The sequence below is a fragment of the Piliocolobus tephrosceles genome, chromosome 5 (genome assembly GCF_002776525.5).
Source record: "Piliocolobus tephrosceles isolate RC106 chromosome 5, ASM277652v3, whole genome shotgun sequence".
Taxonomy (NCBI): domain Eukaryota; kingdom Metazoa; phylum Chordata; class Mammalia; order Primates; family Cercopithecidae; genus Piliocolobus; species Piliocolobus tephrosceles.
In genome coordinates this window covers 83499639-83520963 of record NC_045438.1, presented here as the reverse complement: position 1 = coordinate 83520963, position 21325 = coordinate 83499639, and the positions used below count along the sequence as shown (strand labels likewise).

Here is a 21325-nt window from a genome sequence, read left to right as displayed (position 1 = left end):
ACATATAATCATCAGATTCACCAAAGTTGAAATGAAGGAAAAAATGCTAAGGGCAGCCAGAGAGAAAGGTCGGGTTACCCATAAAGGGAAGCCTGTCAGACTAACAGCAGATCCCTCAGCAGAAACCCTACAAGCCAGAGGAGAGTGAGGGCCAATATTCAACATTCTTAAAGAAAATAATTTTCAACCCACAATTTCATATCCAGCCAACTAAGCTTCATAAGCGAAGGAGAAATAAAATCCTTTACAAACAAGCAAATGCTGAGATTTTTGTCAACACCAGGGCTGCCTTACAAGAGCTCCTAAAGGAAGCACTAAATATGGAAAGAAAAAACTGGTACCAACCACTGCAAAAACATACCAAATTGTAAAGACCGTCAACACTATGAAGAAACTGCATCAACTAATGGGCAAAATAACCAGCTAGCATCATAATGACAGAATCAAATTCATACATAACAATATTAACCTTAAATGTAAATGGACTAAATGCCCCAAATAATAGACACAGACTGGCAAATTGGATAGAGAGTCAAGACCCATCAGTGTGCTATATTCTGGAGACCCACCTTGCGTGCAAAGACACATACAGGCTCAAAATAAGGGATGGAGGAAGATTTACCAAGCAAATGGAAATAAAAAAAAAAAACTCAGGGGTTGCAATCCTAGTCTCTGATAAAATAGACTTTAAACCAACAAAGATCAAAAGAGAAAAGAAGGGCATTACATAATGGTAAAGAGATCAATGCAACAAGAAGAGCTATCTTAAATATATATGCACCCAATACAGAGCACCCCGATTCATAAAGCAAGTTCTTAGAGGCCTACAAAGAGTCTTAGACTCCTATACTATCATAATGGGAGATTTTAACACCCACTGTCAATATTAAAACAGATCAACGAGACAGGAAATTAACAAGGATATTTAGGACTTGAACTCAACTCTGGACCAAGCAGACCACACATCTACGGAACTCTTCAAGCAAAATCAACAGAATATACACTCTTCTCAGCACCACATCACACTTACCCTAAAATTGACCACATAATTGGAAGTAAAACACTCCTCAGCAAATGCAAAAGAACAGAAATCATAACAGTCTCTCAGACCACAGTGCAATCAAATCACAACTCAGGATTATGAAATTCACTCAAAAACCGCACAACTACATGGAAACTGAACAACCTGCTCCTGAATGACTACAGGGCAGAAATGAAGTTAATTAAGGAAGAAACAAATAATGACATAATGAAATCAAGGCAAAAATAAAGAAGTTCTTTGAAACCAGTGAGAACAAAGACACAATGTACCAGAATCTTTGGGACACAGCTAAAGCAGTGTTTAGAGGGAAATTTATAGCACTAAATGCCCACAAGAGTGTGTCCAGAATTGGTGGGTTCTTGGTCTCCCTGACTTCAAGAATGAAGCCGCTGACCCTGGCACTGAGCCTTACAGCTCTTAAAGGCAGCATGTCTGGAGTTGTTCATTCTTCCCAGTGGGTTCGGGTCTCGCTGGCTTCAGGAGTGTAGCTGCAGACCTTCCCAGTGAGTGTTACAGCTCTTAAAGACAGCGTGGACCCAGTGAGCCACAGCAAGATTTATTGTAAAGAGCGACAGAATAAAGCTTCCACAGTCTGGAAGCGGACCCAAGCTGGCTGCCCCTGGCTGGCTCTGGCAGCCTGCTTTTATTCCCTTATCTGGTCCCACCCACATCCTGCTGATTGGTCCATTTTACAGAGATCTGATTGGTCCATTTTACAGAGATCGATTGGTCCGTTTTACAGAGATCTGATTGGTCTGTTTTACACAAAGCTAATTCGTCCATTTTACAGAGAGCTGATTGGTATGTTTTGAGAGTGTGCTGATTGGTGCGTTTACAATCCCTGAGCTAGACACAGAGTGCTAGACAGAAAGGTTCTCCAAGTCCCCACTAGGTTAGCTAGGTTACTGGTATATAACCAGAGGAGTATAAATCATTCTACTAAAAAGACACATGCACATGTATGTTTATTGCAGCACTATTCACAACAGCAAAGACTTGGAACCAATCCAAATGCCCATCAATGATAGACTGGATAAAGAAAATGTGGCACATATACACCATGGAATACTATGCAGCCATAAAAGGGGATGAGTTCACGTCCTTTGCAGGGACATGGATGAAGCTGGAAACCATCATTCCCAGCAAACTAGCACAGGAACAGAAAACCAAACACTGCATCTTCAACTCATAAGTGGAAGCTGAATAATGAGAACACATGGACACAGGGAGGGGAACATCACACACAGGGGCCTGTTGGGGGTGGAGGGCTACGGGAGGGATAGCATTAGGAGAAATACCTAATGTAGATGACAGGATGATGGGTGCAACAAACCACCATGGCACATGTATACCTATGTAACAAACCTGCATGCTCTGCACATGTATCCCAGAATTTAAAGTATAACGTTTAAAAAAGCATTCAGTTGAATGTGAATACAGTCATGTGATCTATGTCAATCCTATGCCTTTGTTAACCTGCAGCAAACTCACAATCACAGAACAATTAATTCATCAGATTTAGACAAAGTAACTGCCTCTTAATTATTTTGGGGGCCAATAATCATCTTTTGACAGAGCATGGTGGCTCACACCTGTAATCCCAGCACTTTGGGAAGCCGAGGCAGGCAGATCACGAGGCCAGGAGTTCAAGACCAGTCTGGCCAATATAGTGAAACTACGACTCTACTAAAAAGACAAAAATTAGCTGAGTGTGGTGGCACACACCTGTAATCTAGCTATTCAGGAGGCTGAGGCAGGAGAATCGCTTGAACCCGGGAGGCAGAAGTTGCAGTGAGCCAAGATAGCACCAGTGCACTCTGGCCTGGGCAACAGAGCAAGACTTCGTCTCAAAAAAAAGAATAAAAAAAAAAACAAAATAATCATCGTTTTCCTCTGAATCTACAAATAGGTATTTTTTAATGATAATTATAAAACAATTTAGCTCTCATATTGGGCAAACATAGAAATTTCTCCATGTTACAATTATAAATCTTTCATAGAAATATTTCAAATATATATGGCATGAGATACAATTATTTCTTCATGTGTCAGTGAATAAGAATAAGATTTACTACTCCAAAAGAAGTTATCTGGGACAATAAATCTTTAGGTTTGCCATATGAAAGTATGAATTCTCTTTAGTATGCATTATATTATTTTCTTAAATTTCCCTCTGAAATGACATATGAATGAGATTGAAAGGACCCATCAGGCCATATTCAATTACCAATAATGAATGACATATTAATAGACTAGATAATGCAAGACTGAACACCGCAAACATGAGAATGGTCATCCTTATTTTATCTTGCATCTGCTTTCAAACCAAAATGCAGTTGCACCATTTTATCTGTAATTTCATTAAAAATTAGGCACAGTCACTGAAAATCTCTATGTGTGAACAACAGATCTTCATGTTTAAGCAAAAATTCTTTCTTCTCTTCAACCACAGGTGCCATAACAAACTCTCAAAGGTTCTTTTTCTTTTACTGTGACACAAACAATACAACACTGATAAAGTCACAGAACAGTGATATAAAAAGAAAAAGCCTTATGGTTTTATGAACTAGTAGTCTTGAACAAACACTAAAGAACTTACAAATTTACATTTAGTGATAAATAAGAAAATAAAGAAAACCAGTACCTAGAAAATAAATTTGAATGCCAAATGAAATACATAAACATAAAATTTAAATTCCTAACAAAGCATGCAAATAACAAATATTAATAAAATTATTTTAAAAGTAGATGTGTCCTTGAAAAATTAAATGTAGTACAGAATAACCTTCATAATTGTCTAATTCTCTCAACAATTAGGAAGATCTTAACATTTACTACTCTGTCATCCTACAAAGCAAACATTTTACTTTTGAAACAGCAATAAGCAAATTATTTAAAAATATTTTCCACATAAAATTTTTCTAGTCTTTAACTACACAGTAGAAAGTAAAATAACTCCAAGCAGAGAAAAGCTTTGCCACTGGGAACTTCAAGAGATTATCTGTTCTTTTGTTTTCATTTTTAATTCTAGCTTTTGAAATGGGGGGAAGGGCACAGAGACTTGCTTTTTATTTTTTAATCAAAGACAATTTCCTAAAAGTGATTCTTTGCATGTTCTTTCACTACATCCTAACTATACACAATTGACTCCTCCTAAGGGAAATGTACAGAGTTCCAAGACACAGACAAGCAGAAAAAAGAAAGACAACATACTATTTCAACAGCAATAGAACTTTACAAGTGGGAAAAGTAAACATGAGAAGTTTGTCAAAGAAGAGAATGCGTTATTATTTTTGCCAATTGGCCAGAAAAATAGGCAATTAGACAAGAATATATCAGACAATGTTATCACTCCATAAATGGCAGCAATTTTAGAGTGGTCTTTCCCATCTACTTATACACACAGATAACCTATTCCCTGAAAATAAGGGGAAAATAATTATGAAATGTAAAAAGCAGCTTCTCAGACTAAGCAAATAATAGCAGAGCTTTCTAGTTTAAAATACTGTCTATCTAGCAGATCTGGTACAAACTTTCCAAAACACCTACTAAAATGCCTATGAAAAACATCGTATAAAAACATTAAACCTCAGAATAGGACAAAAAGTCAGTAACTACCAGAATTTTAAGGTTGATAGATCTGTACCAGAAAGTTTTAGAAAGTATTATAATTAGCCAGGCACAGTGGTATATGCCTGCAGCTCAGCTACTTGGGACACTGAGGTGAAAGAACTGCTTGAGTCCATGAGTTTGAGACCAGCCTGGGCCATACAGCAAGACTCTGTCTCTATTTTAAAAAAATAAAATAAAATAAATTTAAAAGGCAGGGCGCGGTGGCTCATGCCTGTAATCCCAGCACTTTGGGAGGCCAAGGTGGGCGGATCACAAGGTCAGGAGATCAAGACCATCCTGGCTAACATGGTGAAACCCCGTCTCTACTAAAAATACAAAAAAATTAGCCAGGTGTGGTGGCAGGTGCCTGTAGTCCTAGCTACTCGGGAGGCTGAGGCAGGAGAATGGCGTGAACCTGAGAGGTGGAGCTTGCAGTGAGCCAAGATTGTGCCACTGCACTCCAGCCTGGGCGACAGAGCAAGACTCTGTCTCAAATAAATAAATAAATAAATAAACAAATAAATAAATAATAAAAATAAAAAAATATATATATAAAACTGATGACACCTTATAATACATTGCAGAAAAAGTACAGATAATATTCTCTCATGTCACTACAATAAAAATTTTTTAATTAAGAATAAACTCAGAAAATAAAGACTCTTCCAGTCGAAATTTTAAAACTCTCACAATCCTGGGAAAGATCAAAAAATAAACCAAAACCACAAAACCCTTACTAACATGACAAAGAAATTATCAGACATTTGCCAGGTGTGGTGGCTCACGCCTGTAATTCCAACACTTTGGGAGGTCGAGGTGGGCAGACTGCTTAAGCTCAGGAGTTCAAGACCAGCCTGGGGAACATGGTGAAACCGCATCTCTACAAAAGACACAAAAATTAGCCGGGCGTGGTAACACGTGCTTGTAGTCCCAGCTACTCAGGAGGCTAAGGCGGGAAGTTTGCTGCAGACAAGGAAGTCAAGGCCGCAGTGAGTTGTCATCATGCCACTCCACTCCACTGGGTGACAGAACAAGATCCTATCTCTAAAATAAAATAAAAAAAAGAACTAGGCTTGGCTTAGGAAAAGAGCAGAAATAAAAAATTAAACTAAAAGTTCATGGGAGGAGAAAAAATTAAATAGCTATCACATTTTTAAAAATCAGTTCTCAACTTCTTGGCTAAGATTAAGTGCAAAAAAATACCCACAGGAAAAAAACAAAAAAAAAAGAGAGAGAAGAAACTTCAAGTATTTTAATAAATGGATATTGTATTCAAAGGGAGAGAAAAATTTAAATGTACCAATTTTCACATAGGAAGTGAAAAAGATATTAACCCAAACTCAAGCACTACAATCCAAATAATTCTGTAGGGGAATTCCTCAAAAACCTAAAAAAGCAGATAATTCCGATGTTTTTATTAAAACTGCTCTGGCCATGCACAGTGGCTCACCCTGTAATCCCAACACTTTGGGAAGTCAAGGCAGGAGGACTGCTTGAGCCTAAGAGTTCAAGACCAGCCTGGTCAAACATACTGAGAGGCACTACCTCCACAAAATATTCTAAAATTAGCTGAGTGTGGTGGCACATGCCTGAAGTCCCAGCTACTCGGGAGGCTGAGGCGGGAGGATCACTTGAGCCCAGGAGTTCAAGGCTGTAGTGAGCTATAACTGTGTCACTGCACTCCAGCCTGGGTAACAGAGCAAGACCCTGTCTTAAAACAACAACAACAACACCACCACCAATAACAAAAAACAGCTCTAGAACGTATTTTTTTAAACCAAGTTCTTCTTATAACACTGATGAAAAGAGTGTAACAGAGCGTACCACTGATGAAAAAGTTTCCAAAGATTTATAAAATATCAAGATTATGTATAAACATCAATGCAAAAATCCTTCTAAAAAGGTAGAAAAAAAACTGGGCAGCACATTTTTTAAAATAATATATTAAGACAAAGAAGGGCTTATTCCAGGAATGAGAGAATGATTCAACATCAGGAAATATTTTCATATAATTCATGAGATAAACAGATCTAAACAGAAAGAAAAAATAGTAGATGAAAAGCCATTTGACCAAACCGAACACTCATTTGTGGTTAAAAATAAAATCACTTAGTGAAATAGAACCAAACGCATACTTGTTTCATCTGATAAAACAGATCTCAGAATTAAAGGCAGCATATCATACTCTGAAGAAACACCAGAAGCATTCCCACTCAAATCAGGAAATAAGAATCCACATAACTACTGCCACAATTTAAAATTGTATTTGTGTACAATCAAATTAGTCAAAAGTTAATGTATGAAAAATCCAATAAGTAAAAATATCACTATTTACACTTAATATGAATACCTAAAAAAAGAATTGCAAAATTATTACAAGCAATAACAAAATGAAGTAAGAGAGTTAGATAAATAAGATTAGTATGCCAAAATTATCAGCTTTCAAGTTTAAAACCTAACCGTGTATAAAAGGCATCTTATTCTAGAGTCCTATGGCTAACATCCTATTTAATAGTTAAAACCAAATGTTGCTTCCCCATAGATGAGGAAGAAGACAAGGCTGCTCACTCTCACTGCTTCCATACAATATGAAACAATAGATTCTAGCCAGTGCAGAACAATAATGTAGTATTATTATTAAAATAATATATTTTAAAACAATATATTAAGACAAAGTAGGGCTTATCCTAGGAATGACAGAATGATTCAACATCTTGAATTTTATTCAAGGCAGGAGAATAAAATTAAAAGCATCCGAGTTGGAAAGGGAAAAGTAGCACCTTTCTCACTGATATTATGGTCTATGTAATAATTTTGATGAAATTCACAAAAAATTATTACTGTAATAATTGAGTTTAGCAAGACTGTAAGATAAAACATCAATATACAAAAATCAACATACTCCTTTGGGGAAAAAAGTCAGTATATTTCTTCTATACACTACTAATAGTCAGAAATGGAAATTTTTCAAAGACTTTTATGACAACATCAAAAAGTATGAAATAAATCTGAAAAAAGATGAGCAAAATCTCATGCTTAAAACTACAAAAATTGCTGAGAGACAATAAAGAAGACCTACATAAAAGAAAATATATGCCAGGTTGATGAACTAGGAAACTCAGCATTGTTATGATGTTAGTTCTTCCCCAAAATTGACCTATATATTCATTACAATTCCAACCAAACTCCCAGCAGACTTTTTTGTAGAAACTGACAGCTAATTATAAAATTCACATAAAAATGCAAAGGCCTAGAATAGCCAAAACAACTTAGAAAAGAACAACAAAGTTAGAACATTTATACTATCGGATTTCAAGATTCACAACAACCAAAAAGAATCAAGGCAGTATGGTATTTGAGTAAAGACAGACAAATAGATCAAGGGAACTGAACAGACAGTCTAGAAACAGAACCAGACATATACAACTAACTTCATTTTTTATAAACGTGCAAAAGGAATTCAATGAGAAAAGGATAGTCTCTTCAATTGGTATAGAAACAACTGAATATCTATATGCAAAAAAAAAAAAAAAAACAAAAACAAAAACCATGTCAACAGACTAAGAACCCAAATGTCTATGACTATGATGTTAGCTAAGTTATGGTATACTGATACAATGAAAATCTGTGCAACTGTTAAAAAAAAAAAAAAGAAGATGATCTAATCTCTGTGTACCAATACTGGGGTGAAGAGACTTAAGACATACTGTCAAGTTTTTTAAAAAGAAAAAGAAAAAAAGAAAAGGACAGAACAGTGTATTAAAAAATCACCATGCTGGTCATGGTGTCTCATGCCTCTAATCACAACACTTTGGGAGGCCAAGGCAGGCAGATCGCTGGAGCCCAGGAATTTGAGACCAGCCTGGTTAATACAGAAGATCCCATCACTACAAAAAATTTAAAAATTAGCTAGGAATGCTGGTTCAGGTCTGTAGTTCCAGCTACTCAGGAGGCTGACTTGGGAGGATTGTTTCAGTCTGGGAGGTCAAGGATGCAGTGAGCAATGATGGCACCACTGCACTCCAGCCTGGATGACAGAGCAAGACTTTGTTTCGAAAAAAGGGGAAAAAAAATCATCCCTATATGGAGGTAGTAAGAATATAAATAAATGCATTTATTTATTCATAAAGAAATTCTGGATGGATACACTAAAAGCTAACAGCAATGGTTACTGACAAGGTGATAAATGGATGGGGAGCTTTCAGAGAAACTTTTTACTGCATGTTTTTAGAGTTTTGTTAGTCATATGTAATCTACTCAAATAATTCTTTTTGAATTGGCCTTCAAACTGGAAATGTAAATAGAATCGCAATTTGAAAAACAACTTGTTATTACTATTTTGGATGTTGTATTCTGACTGTATATTAAAGTTAAAAACTGAACAATTATCCCTTCATTGTGTTTAACAGATCAAATTAAAAAAAACAAAGAGTTATACAGCTATATTAATAAATTCCTAAAATCAGAATCATCTTTGAGATTTTAAAGACACACAAATATGAAATTCTATTATTTTTCTACAAAATGAGTATGCATGTTTTATAGTTGTAAATTTTGTTTAAAACTTCATAAAAGCTACCACTCCTAAAATAAATGATCTATACTTCCCTGAAAAGCTGTAAGGTTCATAAGATCACTATTTTACCATCCCATTAGCAAAGATAAAAATCTCCACAGCAATAACCTTTCAATTGTAGTTATTATCCTATAACTGGTGTTACTAAGATCTTACATGTTATACCAATTCTGCTACAAAACATGTCTTCCTTTGGTATTCTACAACCAAAACTACTTCAGTAAGAGACATTAAGGACAAAAATACAATAATAAGAACTGAAAGTGAGGAGAGCAGACTATTTAAAATTCTAAAAATTAGAATTGCTTTTATTCTTTATTTATTTATTTTGAGACAGGGTCCCACTCTGCCACCCAGGCTGAAGTACAGTGGTGCAATCGTGGCTCACTGTAGCCTCAACCTCCCAGGCTCAAGCAATCTTTCCACCTCTGCCTCCTGAGTAGCTGGAACTGCAAGCATGTGCCACCATGTCCGGCTAATTTTTTTGTATTTTTTGTAGAGACGGGGTTTTGCCATGTTGCCCAGGCTGGTCTCGAACTCTTGGGCACAAGCGATCCAAGTGCCTTGGCCTTCCAAAGTGCTGGGATTACACGCGTGAACCACCACGCCTAGCTAGAATTGCTTTTAAAAAAGAAATATCCTATGATTTTAAGGAATTACATAAGCTAAGTATAAAGAAAAACACAGTAAGATCACTGTCTTTCTAGTGAAAAACTACATAAAAAGTTGTTCCACATAATTGCTTCAAATCCCTAAAAAATAGTTCTGATGTTACACATTAGAAAATATTTCTAGGCAGTACTGATTTGAATAATGAAATTATACTATCTAAACACATTTTCTTAAATGCTGAACTCTGAATTATGACAGCACAACCTGTCAAACTCATTTTTCAAAAACGAACACAAACCAAAGCAATTTGGCTTTTGCTCAACTTTTATACTGTATTTACAATTTAGAAAATATTCTCATAAGAGAACATAGTTCCAGTTAATAGATTTCCACCATGGACACAGCAGATGTTAAATATTAACTTTATCTTTACCCAACCTATTGGACATGGCACAGTAGTACACAGGCTCTTGTAGGTACCCCCTTAATATCCTGCTGCCAAAACAGACACAAAAGGCAAGCAGTGAACAGTTGGGAAGATCACAGTGGCAACGGTCAACCAAAATTCCCATGTCGAGCAGGTGTTACATAAAATCATAACAAAAGTAGGATGATTACTCTGTATTTGTTGAATGAAAAAGATAGCCACTCAATAGTGCTAGGATTACTTACAGCTAATATCATATCCAAAGACTAACACCAAACTAAGTGGACTAGAGTAGGAGCAGGTGAAGAGTTTAAAACATGATTGCATATGTTGCTATATTTTTGTACAATTCTATCGTAACCACCCTTCTCCCAAAAAATATAAATTATTTGGGTACTATTCCCTGGGTTGAATATAAACAGACCATGGTTCTTCGTGGCCACCAATTTTTCAAATGCCCTAAACTAGGCATATAAAACACTGGTTTGAAAGTAAAATCCCACCATAATGCAACTTCTTGGATGCCACATGCAATTTTCATGTAAAAGTACTCATAACCCAGTATCAAAGCTGAACTATAAATTTAACTCACAATAGAGAAATATAAAAAAGAGCAAATGGCTCCCAAGGTTTCTGAATCTGTGAACTTACAAACCTGATTCTGGAATATGACAAATTTCACAAAAGGTATAACATTCCTTCAGGCTTCTTAAGAAATAGCCAGCTGGCCTTCTTGTGAATGCCAAATGTGCCTCCTTATCCTTTCTAAAACTTCTAAAACATTTCAAATGTTTATCAGTATACAATCAAGCATGGGACCATGTGGTATGCAGGCTCAAAATACATTTATATTCTGATAAGGAGAGCAGAGCTTTATGACTGCCAACTAACATATCTGCGAATTAGAACCACCAATCAGGTTTGCTAAGAAAGTTAACCACTACCAAAAGCAAGAATGTCTCACAAACATTCAAAACTGCGGAGAAATTACAAAACAGGGAAGAAAGGAAAACAGAAAGTCAGAGAAGAAAAACAAATTAAAAGATGAGTTCAATAAATCAGACATCCTAACACATAACAGGCACACAGAACACACTGTATAATTTATATACAAAGAAATAAGAATCTCACCAAAAGCACAAACGAGAAATGGAGAAAAGTCTTAGGAAATAGTCAATATGCACTTTATATGTCATGTCTTAAAAAAGCAGATATACCAAGGTACAATTGCTTTTAAACACTAGATCTGGTAAATATCCCATTGAAAACAAACTATGCAGCAGCAGTAACAGTAGTACCAGTAATAATAGTAGTCATATTAGTGATACTAAAAATAATAAGAGAACAAAGAAAAAAAGAGAATGAAAAGGAAAATGGAGAAGAGGAGGCATAAACAGAATTAGTATGTTCATGTGAGAACACAGGGCATGAAGAAGAGACAGTGAATAAAAGAAACTGGATGCTAAATAGACTATGCAAACAGAAGACAATTCCCTGAAGGAATGAAAGAGTAAAAATAGAGCATCTAAATGTAATCAACAGACAAAATCATAGCAATATTAGAACATAATATAAAAACATTTTAGAGATGAAGCGCTTCTTAAGCAAGACAGAAAACCAGAAGATGCAAGAAATATATTGCCAAATTTAACTACATAAAAATGAACTTTTTGGCCAGGCATGGGGGCTCACGCCTGTAATCCCAGCACTTTGGGAGGCTAAGGCAGACTGATCACTTGAGCCCAGGAGTTCGAGACCAGCCTGGGCAAAACAGGGAAACCTGGTCTCTAGAAAAACACAAAAAAAATTAGCTGGGCATAGTAGTATGCACCTGTAGTCCCAGCTACTCGGTAGGCTGAGGTGGGAGGATCACTTGACCCCAGCAGGTCAAGGTTGTGGTGAGCGGAGATGGCATCATTGCACTCCAGCCTGAGCAAGAGTGAGACCCTGCCTCAAAAAAAAAAAAAAACTCATACTCACCTTCCCATTACAATACAGTGCCTTGCCTACAGATCAAAAAAAAAAAAGAAAAGAAAAAGATGCTGGCAATGGGAAAATGAGCTCTCTCTCATCTGCTGGAGACAAAATTGCTTTATTTGGAAAGGAATTTGGCAGTAGTTACTAACATTACTCATAATCTTTAAACCAAAAATTCTACTTACCCTGAAGAAATATCCACCCATAGAAACAAAAACGTTCACTGAAACAGTGCTGGTAATAGCAAAGGACTAGAAGCAATCTAAAAACCCATCAATTATAACATAATGTATAGTACATCTTTACTATCATTACCATGCAGCACTTAACAAATAACATGGTAAATCTCTATGCACTGACATGGAAATATCTCCAAGCCATACTGTTAAGTGAAAAAACAAAACAAAACAAAAAGAAGCAACATCCTGGAATATGTAGTATAATTCTTTTTTTTTTTTTGAGACGGAGTCTTGCTCTGTCGCCCAGTCTGGAGTGCAGTGGCACAATCTTGGCTCACTGCAACCTCCACCTTCTGAGTTCAAGCAATTCTCCTGCCTCAGCCTCCCGAGTAGGTGGGACTACAGACAGGCGCCACCACACGTGGCTAATTTTTGTATTTTTAGTAGAGACGGGGTTTCACCATATTGGCTAGGCTGGTCTCGAGTTCCCGACCTTGTAATCTGCTTGCCTCAGCCTCCCAAAGTGCTAGGATTACAGGTATGAGCCACCGCACCTGGCCTTAGTATATGATTCATTTTAAGTGGAAACAACAAGAATACTAAAAGAAAACCTTCAATGTATGTGTGTGTGTACATACATATATCTCTATAGAGAGAGAGATAGAGATAGATAGATATAAATGTATATTTTTAATGAGTACGTACCAAACACTGTACCTTCAGGATGTGTAGGAGCAGGCCTAATGATTTTCATTCAATACAGTTCTATGTTGTTTATAGCTTCTTAAAAAACACAGTATGACCAATCACCATGAAACAAACTATTATGAGAAAAACGGAAACAACCTAGTTTAAGGTGCCACCATTGAGAATCTTACTCAAGAGAAAAAGCCTAGGAATAGGAGTCGTACCATGTTTGGCCAAAACAGTGCTATACCCAATTCGAGTATTTTCTGACAGAGTCAAGACAATTGGGCAGCAAAATGTCATTCATATTCATCTTGTAAGCTGAATTATGAGACATTATAAGCAAAATTTTAAAAAAGTAAATTTTACCTTTCTTGAAGTACAGATGTCAAAAAATGGCTTATTTCTGACACTAAATGGTTCCTGTGTTTTGTCAATAAGCCCAGTCTTCATTTTTTCGTGTCGAGGACTTATAATTTCTCGTTCTATACACTGCAGACGAACATTAAAATCACAATCTCCAACGGGCTGTGACTGAATTAAATAAAGAATTAGTTAAATTTCACACTAACAACTATTTTATCAGCATAATTATCAAGGCTGCCACAATGTACATAATAGTCTGTGTAAACAGCATCCTCTGGAGTTACCGAGCACACAGCCTGCACAAACATATATACCAACCCTAATAATTAGTTTGACTAACAATAGAACTATCTAAACACACAAAGAGACTTATTTTTAAATACAACTGTATAAAACAGTATGAGAAAGTGGCACAATTCTCCTGTAAGTTGATCTAAATATTTCACATCTAGGCTGGGTGTGGTGGCTCATAGCTGTAGTCCCAGTACTTTGGAAGGCTGAGGTGGGAGGATCACGTGAGTTCAGGAGTTTGATGCTAGCCTGGGCAACATAGCAAGACCACCACCCCCAAATTTTAAAAAATAAAAAATTAGCAATTTCACATCTGAATTAAAGTATTAATATACTCATTATTTATAGGTACAGAATCACTTAAAAGAAAAAATATATATATACTCACTAGTCTTTTTTATTATGTATATAAATTAGTTAAAACCCTTTAACAGTAACCTATTACAGTATAAAAACTAAAATCCACAGAATTCAGAAAAGTACAAGCGAGTAACACACCAAAATAAGTAGCACAGTTACCTACAATGTTTTTTGTTGTTTAAAGTGCTAATGTTATACATATTAGCAAGCAGAAGATATGTATCAAATACACCCTCAACTCTGGAAGCTAATAGAGAAGAAGTTTACATAATATGTTCAAAGTTATACAGTTATAAAGAAATAGTTTTCTTACTCAAATACACTTTCCCTTGAGTGTTCTTAAAGCATATATGGTTTGAACTGTGACACAGAAAGAACATGAACACTTTTGTATGAATTGAGGGTAAGTCTCGTCCTACCCATGTGGCATACACAAACTCAGTTATAACATATTATCTGGTTGACAGTAATCATCCAGATTAGTAATTACCGCTTCAAAGGCACATAAGCTACTCTTCTTTTTTACTTTGCAACTGGACACACCTTACATACATTTTCCTCCATCTTTACTATCTTTTTCCTCTTCTCCAATGTATATTCTCCAACCTAACTTTACTCAACCTAACGTTTACATGGGGTGGTAGCACTTGCTTCAGGAGTAAACATTAAATATACCTTGGGGATGTCTTTTTCTCAACTTTAGAAGGATGACAATTTTGATATTTGGCAAAGAAAAAGGAGTGAGACAAAGTGAGTGAGAGGTATGAGGTAGCACACATTCTCTTTACATAAAGGCATACAACTGTCTGTAAAGGATATTTATTGGGGAAATGCTAGCAAATAACCATACAGTCCATGTGTCATCTCTTCTATGCAATCAACATCGTCAACAAGGTTGAAAAATCTAAAATGTTAGGCTTGTTTATTAGATTTATTAAAAGAATTCAGACACCTATAAAATTGAAGTAGAATAAACAAGTCCTCTTTTTGTTCTAAAAAAAAAAAGTCTAACAACTGTTAAAACATAAGTAAATGTCTAAATTGCCTCCTAGAAGCTTTCTATCTTTATACATACATTCATCAAACAACAAGAATACACTGAAAGCAAGTTCACCCTCAAATCCACAATGCCTATGGGCAAAGTTAAGCTCTCAACAGATAGGTGTTGAATCAATGAGAAGAGACTACAGGAAACACTCAATAATTATTGACTAGCTTGTCTCCCTGTTTTCAGTTCTTACTCCCTTCAAAACACTATCCATGCTGCCACTAGTTAAACTATCTTTCAAAATAGTAAAATTATGTTCATATCATTACTGTAATGAAAACCCTTTAACAATGCCTTATTACATAAAGAACTAAGTTAAAACACCTCGTTCAAGTAATCTGGCCCTCTACTTAACAATCCATTCTCATTTTTTGCTATGTCCCACACCTTACCATCCATCAAGTATACTAACAGGCTGGGTGCAGTTGGCTCACATCTGTAATCCCAGCACTTTGGGAGGCTAAAGCGGGCAGATCACTTGAGGCCAGAAGTTCGTGACCAGCCTGGCCATCATGGCAAAACCCCATGTATTTGTATTTTTGTACTAAAAATGTAAAAATTAGCTGGGCGTGGTGGCACACGCCTGTGGTCCCAGCTACGCAGGAGGCTGAGGCACAAGAATTGTTTGAACACAGGAGGCAGAGGTTGCTGTGAGCTGAGATCATGCCACTGCACTCCAGCCTGGGCGACAGAGGAAGACTGTCTCAAAAAAAAAAAAAAAAAAAAATGTATGCTAACAAGCCATCTAATGCTCCTGACCTCCATGACTCAATCCTTCAAAACTAATATGTGTCACTTTCTTGGTCTGCAATTCCACACTTCAGTGACTCAACTATAGCCAGAGAAGTTGCAATACTCTCACCTCCCTAATACCACTGTATCTTTTATATACCTTTGTTATGTTTATGATTTTAAAATTATAATTATTTCTTTACATTTCCATTTCATCCATAATAGTCTGCAAATTTGCTTTAATTTTATATCCAATCTAAACACATATCCTAACAAATACATTAAAAAATGCATACTTTTTAAAAATGTATATACATATACAACTGTAAAATATTATAAAATATTACATTTTTAATGTAAAATGTTATAAAACAGACAAAATAAAATAATATATTAAATTTCTTTTTAAAGTTCTCCTATGTCCTTCCCAAATTCCAATGAAATGCTGTGCAAATGGCCTTCTTTGGAAGCCAGTACACTAGCATGTGAATTCTTTAAAGTCAAGAAATTATGTCTCATTCATCTTTGTATACCCAGTATATATGTACTTGACATATAAAAGATGATCAATGCTGAGAGTCAGAGGGTGAAAAAAAAAAAGATGATTGATGAAATTCTTTCTGGACAAGTTAATAAACTAAGGGACTGAAAGGACTTTAAATATTATTTCAGAAAAATTATTTTTCTAACAGTGGCCCTGATTTCGTGATACAAAATAAATAATGTTGTTAATCATCCATAAAGGCTCCATAGTAAATTAAAGAATTAAATATACAATATTTTCAATTATAAATGCAGCCCAATATCAGAAACGTAAAAATATATGTGGCTTAAAATCACGAAATATGGTAACAGGCACACAATAAATATGTACTGAATAAACAATTATTGACCTAAAGACAAAAAGTGTAACAATTATTTTTAGAATAAAATATAGATTAATTTCTTAAAACACAAAGTACAATATTTGGGAAGGTCTGATGAGATTGATTTCATTAAAATTTAAAACTTCTGTGCATCAATAAACACTGATTTGGAAAACATATTGTCACACATATAACCAGGAAAGTACTAGAATCCAGAAAAGATAATTGATTCCTACATATTAAAAAGAAAAAAAAAGACAGAAAACCAAATAGAACAAACTTGCAATTAAGTTACAAAAGAAAAATACAAACAAACAAAAACAAACCTCAGAAATATGTTCAACTTCATTGGTAATCAGGGAAAAAGAATAGACAACCAAATAGAAAAAACAGAAGATTGTATATAAGATTGTACAAACTTGCAATTAAATCATACAAATTACAAACAATTAAAAAAAAATAAGAAATATGTTAAACCTTGTTAGTAATCAAGGAAAAGCAAATTAAAACAGGATGATATCATTTCACACACATCAAATTGGCGATAATATAAATGTCTGATAAAACTAACTTTGGCAAACTGAAACAATTACTTCTGAGAGAAATTTAGCAATGTAGATAATACAGCTGAAGCTGCTGATTTAATCACAATCTCCAGGATATAATATATATGACAGAATAGAGTTTTTAAAAACACTTCCCAGGTAATTACATTCCAAGAATGAGAACAACTGTCCTGGCGAAATTTTCACGTGTGCACAAGAAAAAACCGTATGAAATTGTTCAATACAGTAGTAATATAAAAGCAAAAAATGGAAACCAAAATGTTCATCAAAAGGAAAAAGGATAAATTCTGTATATTTATACAATGTAACACTCAATGGTAATTAAAGTGTATGAACTAAATCTAGACGTATTAGTACAAATAAATCTCAACATTATCTTGTTGAGCAAAGGTCAGCAAAGGTACAGTACAATAACATATATATAATACTAGAAACCTTGCAAAAGAATATCATATATATTTTATGGATACACACATAGTAAAAGTATCTGAAACATTCATGGGAACAATAAACACCAAATTTAGGATAGAGGCTGATTCTGGGCAAGAGATTTGAGAATAGGAGAGAGGTGTAACTAAGAAACTTCTATTGGATTCGTACTGAATCACATCTTATTAAAAAGAAAGTGGACCAAAAGTATGAAATTTTAACAAATCCAGGTGGTCAGTACATGAGTTATTCCTTATATTACTTTTTAGGCTCTTGTATATGGTGAAATTTTTCATATTTTTAAAAAGTATTAGAAAACTGCTATCTAAAAGAGAGAGTACTCAGCTAAGAAGAGAGAGTAAGCCCAGACTGAAGATGTATTAAAGCAGAGCTCAGTGTCAAGAGTTAAAGGAGAGAGAACTTCCCTATTCACAAAGAAATAAAGCCACTCCCCCCACCCCTTATATCTAGTTACAGGCCAATGAATGTTATTCCAAGATCTGTGATAAGATCAAGCCAATTCTCGAAAGCATTACTTTTGAGGAATACAGTAGTCAATCAGAACAAAATAAAACTTGGTGTTTTCTGGCCCTGAGGCTCTTAAATTTGAAGCTCTGTGTTTTAAATACAGAAATTCAATCAAAAAATAAGACATGTGCATTAAAAATTTCCAGGAAAAAAAATGCCTTTTAATAACCTGAATTAATACTGTAATTTATTACCCACTGAACAGCTCATAATAAGCTTCTCTTTTGTTTTGTTGCTATTTTGGTGACAGAAATAAACTCATGAGATTTACAAGAAAAGAAATCAAGTACAGGATAATTGAAATGAAGAAATTTTCATTTTATGAAATGCTGTCTTATTTTATCAGAGTTAAGCCATTATTCTTTACTCACTTGCAAGTTAAAGAAACCTAAAACAAAGAAATGTGTGAAAATTAACAATAAGAGAAAGAAAAGGAGATATAAAAGGATTAACAAAAAGATACCCAGTGACCTGAGTCACAAATTTTCTTTCCTATTATCTCTAAGGCAGTACCAAAGACTACTTGTCAAAAACACATCCATTATTTCAGTAATAACTTTTATTTTATATATTATAGGTACTTACATTGAATTTAATTATGTCATATATCAAGTATCTAGGAACAGCCTGTCCATTTACTCTGTCAATAATCATCTCCTTGAAAGAGAAAAGAAGGTAAGTTTCTTCATACTTTAATACAATTTTTAAAATTTGACTGAAATATAGCATACACACTGTAAGCACATAAACCATAAATATACAACTTGATGAAATTTCAAAGTGAACACACTTGTACCCAGATCATATAAACTGCTAGCTCCCCCCATCCCCATCATGCATTTATTCTATACTGAAATAGAATCACCTGACAATATCTCATCATATTTTTCACATTTGAATTTCTATGCTACATTTGGCTTTATGCTTGAATTACTAAGCAACAATCAAGGGTTGGGAGACTACAAATTTTAAATTCTAAAAGTCAGAATATTTTTAAAAAATATTTTTGTTTAATCATTAATGCTTTAAATTTTGTTATGTGCCAATTACTTTAATCATAAAATCTATGACAATAAATGGCACCCCCATTATAGATCGAATTCCCAAGTGAGCCAAGTGGTCTTTCTTGGTTTCATGCCACTTTACTAGGCTTTGATCAAAAGGAATAGGGCAAGAGAGTATGAACAGATCACTGTAAATCTACCATAGCCATTAAAAAGTTAAAATAAAATCTACAGTCTGACAGAACAAGATAAGGACATTAAAGGATGACTACAGGTGTAAAATGCAGTATTACATAAAATTTTTAATTGTTAACACGTTTTTGACCTAAAATTATTTTTCTTTCCTCATATTCTTACTAGGAAACCAGGTAGGTTTTCTTGGTATCTAATTTTATAACAGAAATTCCATGTACAACCACCTAAAATTACAAAAAAAAACCCACTGATTTAGTAAAAATATATTTTGTTGCTGTAAGAAAGCATTACCTAAGCCTAAGTAGAAGGAGTGTAGTTATTTCTACTTGAAGAATAAGAGAAAGTTTGGTAGTAAGGTACATGACCATTAACTGCATCCTGAAAGATGCAGAGTATATTTTCCAGCAGGATAGTGGATAGGCCAAATGGTATAACAAAGGCATGAAAAAAGATGGCTTGGGGTAAATTGTCCAAAGCTGAGTATTTGTGATTAGCAATCACAATCAAAGATGAGACTGAAGACACAGGCACGCTTCAGATATAAAGAATATTATACTGAATAGTTTGACTTTTTTGCTATGAGTAATAGGGAACCACTGAAGGGTTTTCAAAACCCATGGACCTTCAATGTTCATCTCTGTAACTTATTCCTTGAAATCTTTCATATAAGGCCCTGTTGGTTCTAACCATCATAGTCCATATAGGTGATGAAATGTTCTGGAATTAGATAGTGGTATTGATTATATGACCTTGTGAAAAGACTAAAAACCACTGGATTGAACATCTTAAAATAGTGAATTTCATAGTATGTAAATTGTATCACAATTTAAAAAAAAAAAAAAAAAAAAGAACTAAATTTAAAAAAAAAAGAAATCCTGAAAGCAGTTCTTCAGATTGAAGAGGAATAACAGAACCCCAGATACACAACATATATTAAATGTCAGCCATATACATATTAGTTATACATGTTACATAGTTATTAGCACAACAAAGTTACTAAAAGGATATTTCCTTTTAACATCAAAATATAAAATGTCATCTCTTCTTGACTGTTAATTTTCTCTACTTTAAATTTACAGACTTTCTAAAATTTCAGTAATACGCATGCAGTGTTTTATAAAAAATTAATAGTTGAAAAAGACATGGAATTTTTCCAAAATTCTTGCTATTAACTTTAATGATTAACCACTATATTCTTATCTTAGTCTCAATATTAAATTGATTAAATTTCACTGATGTGTTTCAAGTAAATTAATGCAATATTTCTAAATTCCTATTTTCCACATTTTATAGGTCAAAGAACATAATTAAGCAAAGCAAAACAAAAGCTTCAATGTTCACATCTGACAGTCAGACAATTAGGTAGTTTGAGTTATTCTTGGATTTGGAATTTTACAAAAACGATTTGCACATGAAAACGTAGAAGAAACAGGAAACTACCGAGGACTGTTTTAATTAACTAACTAAAAAAAAAAAAAAAAAAAAAAAAAAAACAGATATGGCAACTATAATTCTAGCCCAAGTAAACTGACATCATGAATCATATTGCTATTTTTAAAACTTCACAAGAATCTATTACGCTGCTCTCAGTTATCCAAGTTTGAGGTGAAATAAATAGTATTGCTAACTTAAATCTGCAGATGGTTAAACATCTAATTTTTAAGCATTATTTCCTACCTAGAATGCCCTCAGCCCACGTCCATCAAAAATCTTTCTATAGAAATCTTTGTTTCTAATGCCAACTCCTACATAAAACATATTTAGTTCCAGACTAACTAGACATGATTTATTTCTCCTCTAAACTACCTCAGGACTTATATACCTCTCT

General features: G+C 34.5%; 1 protein-coding gene across 2 annotated transcripts in view; it reads right to left on the bottom strand.

The window, feature by feature from the left end:
* RNGTT (RNA guanylyltransferase and 5'-phosphatase) overlaps positions 1–21325 on the bottom strand; it is a 347371-nt gene that overhangs the window by 217512 nt on the left and 108534 nt on the right. For both annotated transcript variants that reach the window (XR_002730197.1, XM_023205265.1), the window contains exons 10-11: positions 18884–18955; positions 13482–13646 (exon numbers count right to left, since the gene is read on the bottom strand). Coding sequence is in view for 1 of the 2 variants with exons in the window: in XM_023205265.1 (XP_023061033.1) it covers positions 13482–13646; positions 18884–18955 (237 nt within the window). In the remaining variant the exon portion in view is untranslated. The remainder of the gene's footprint in view (positions 1–13481; positions 13647–18883; positions 18956–21325) is intronic.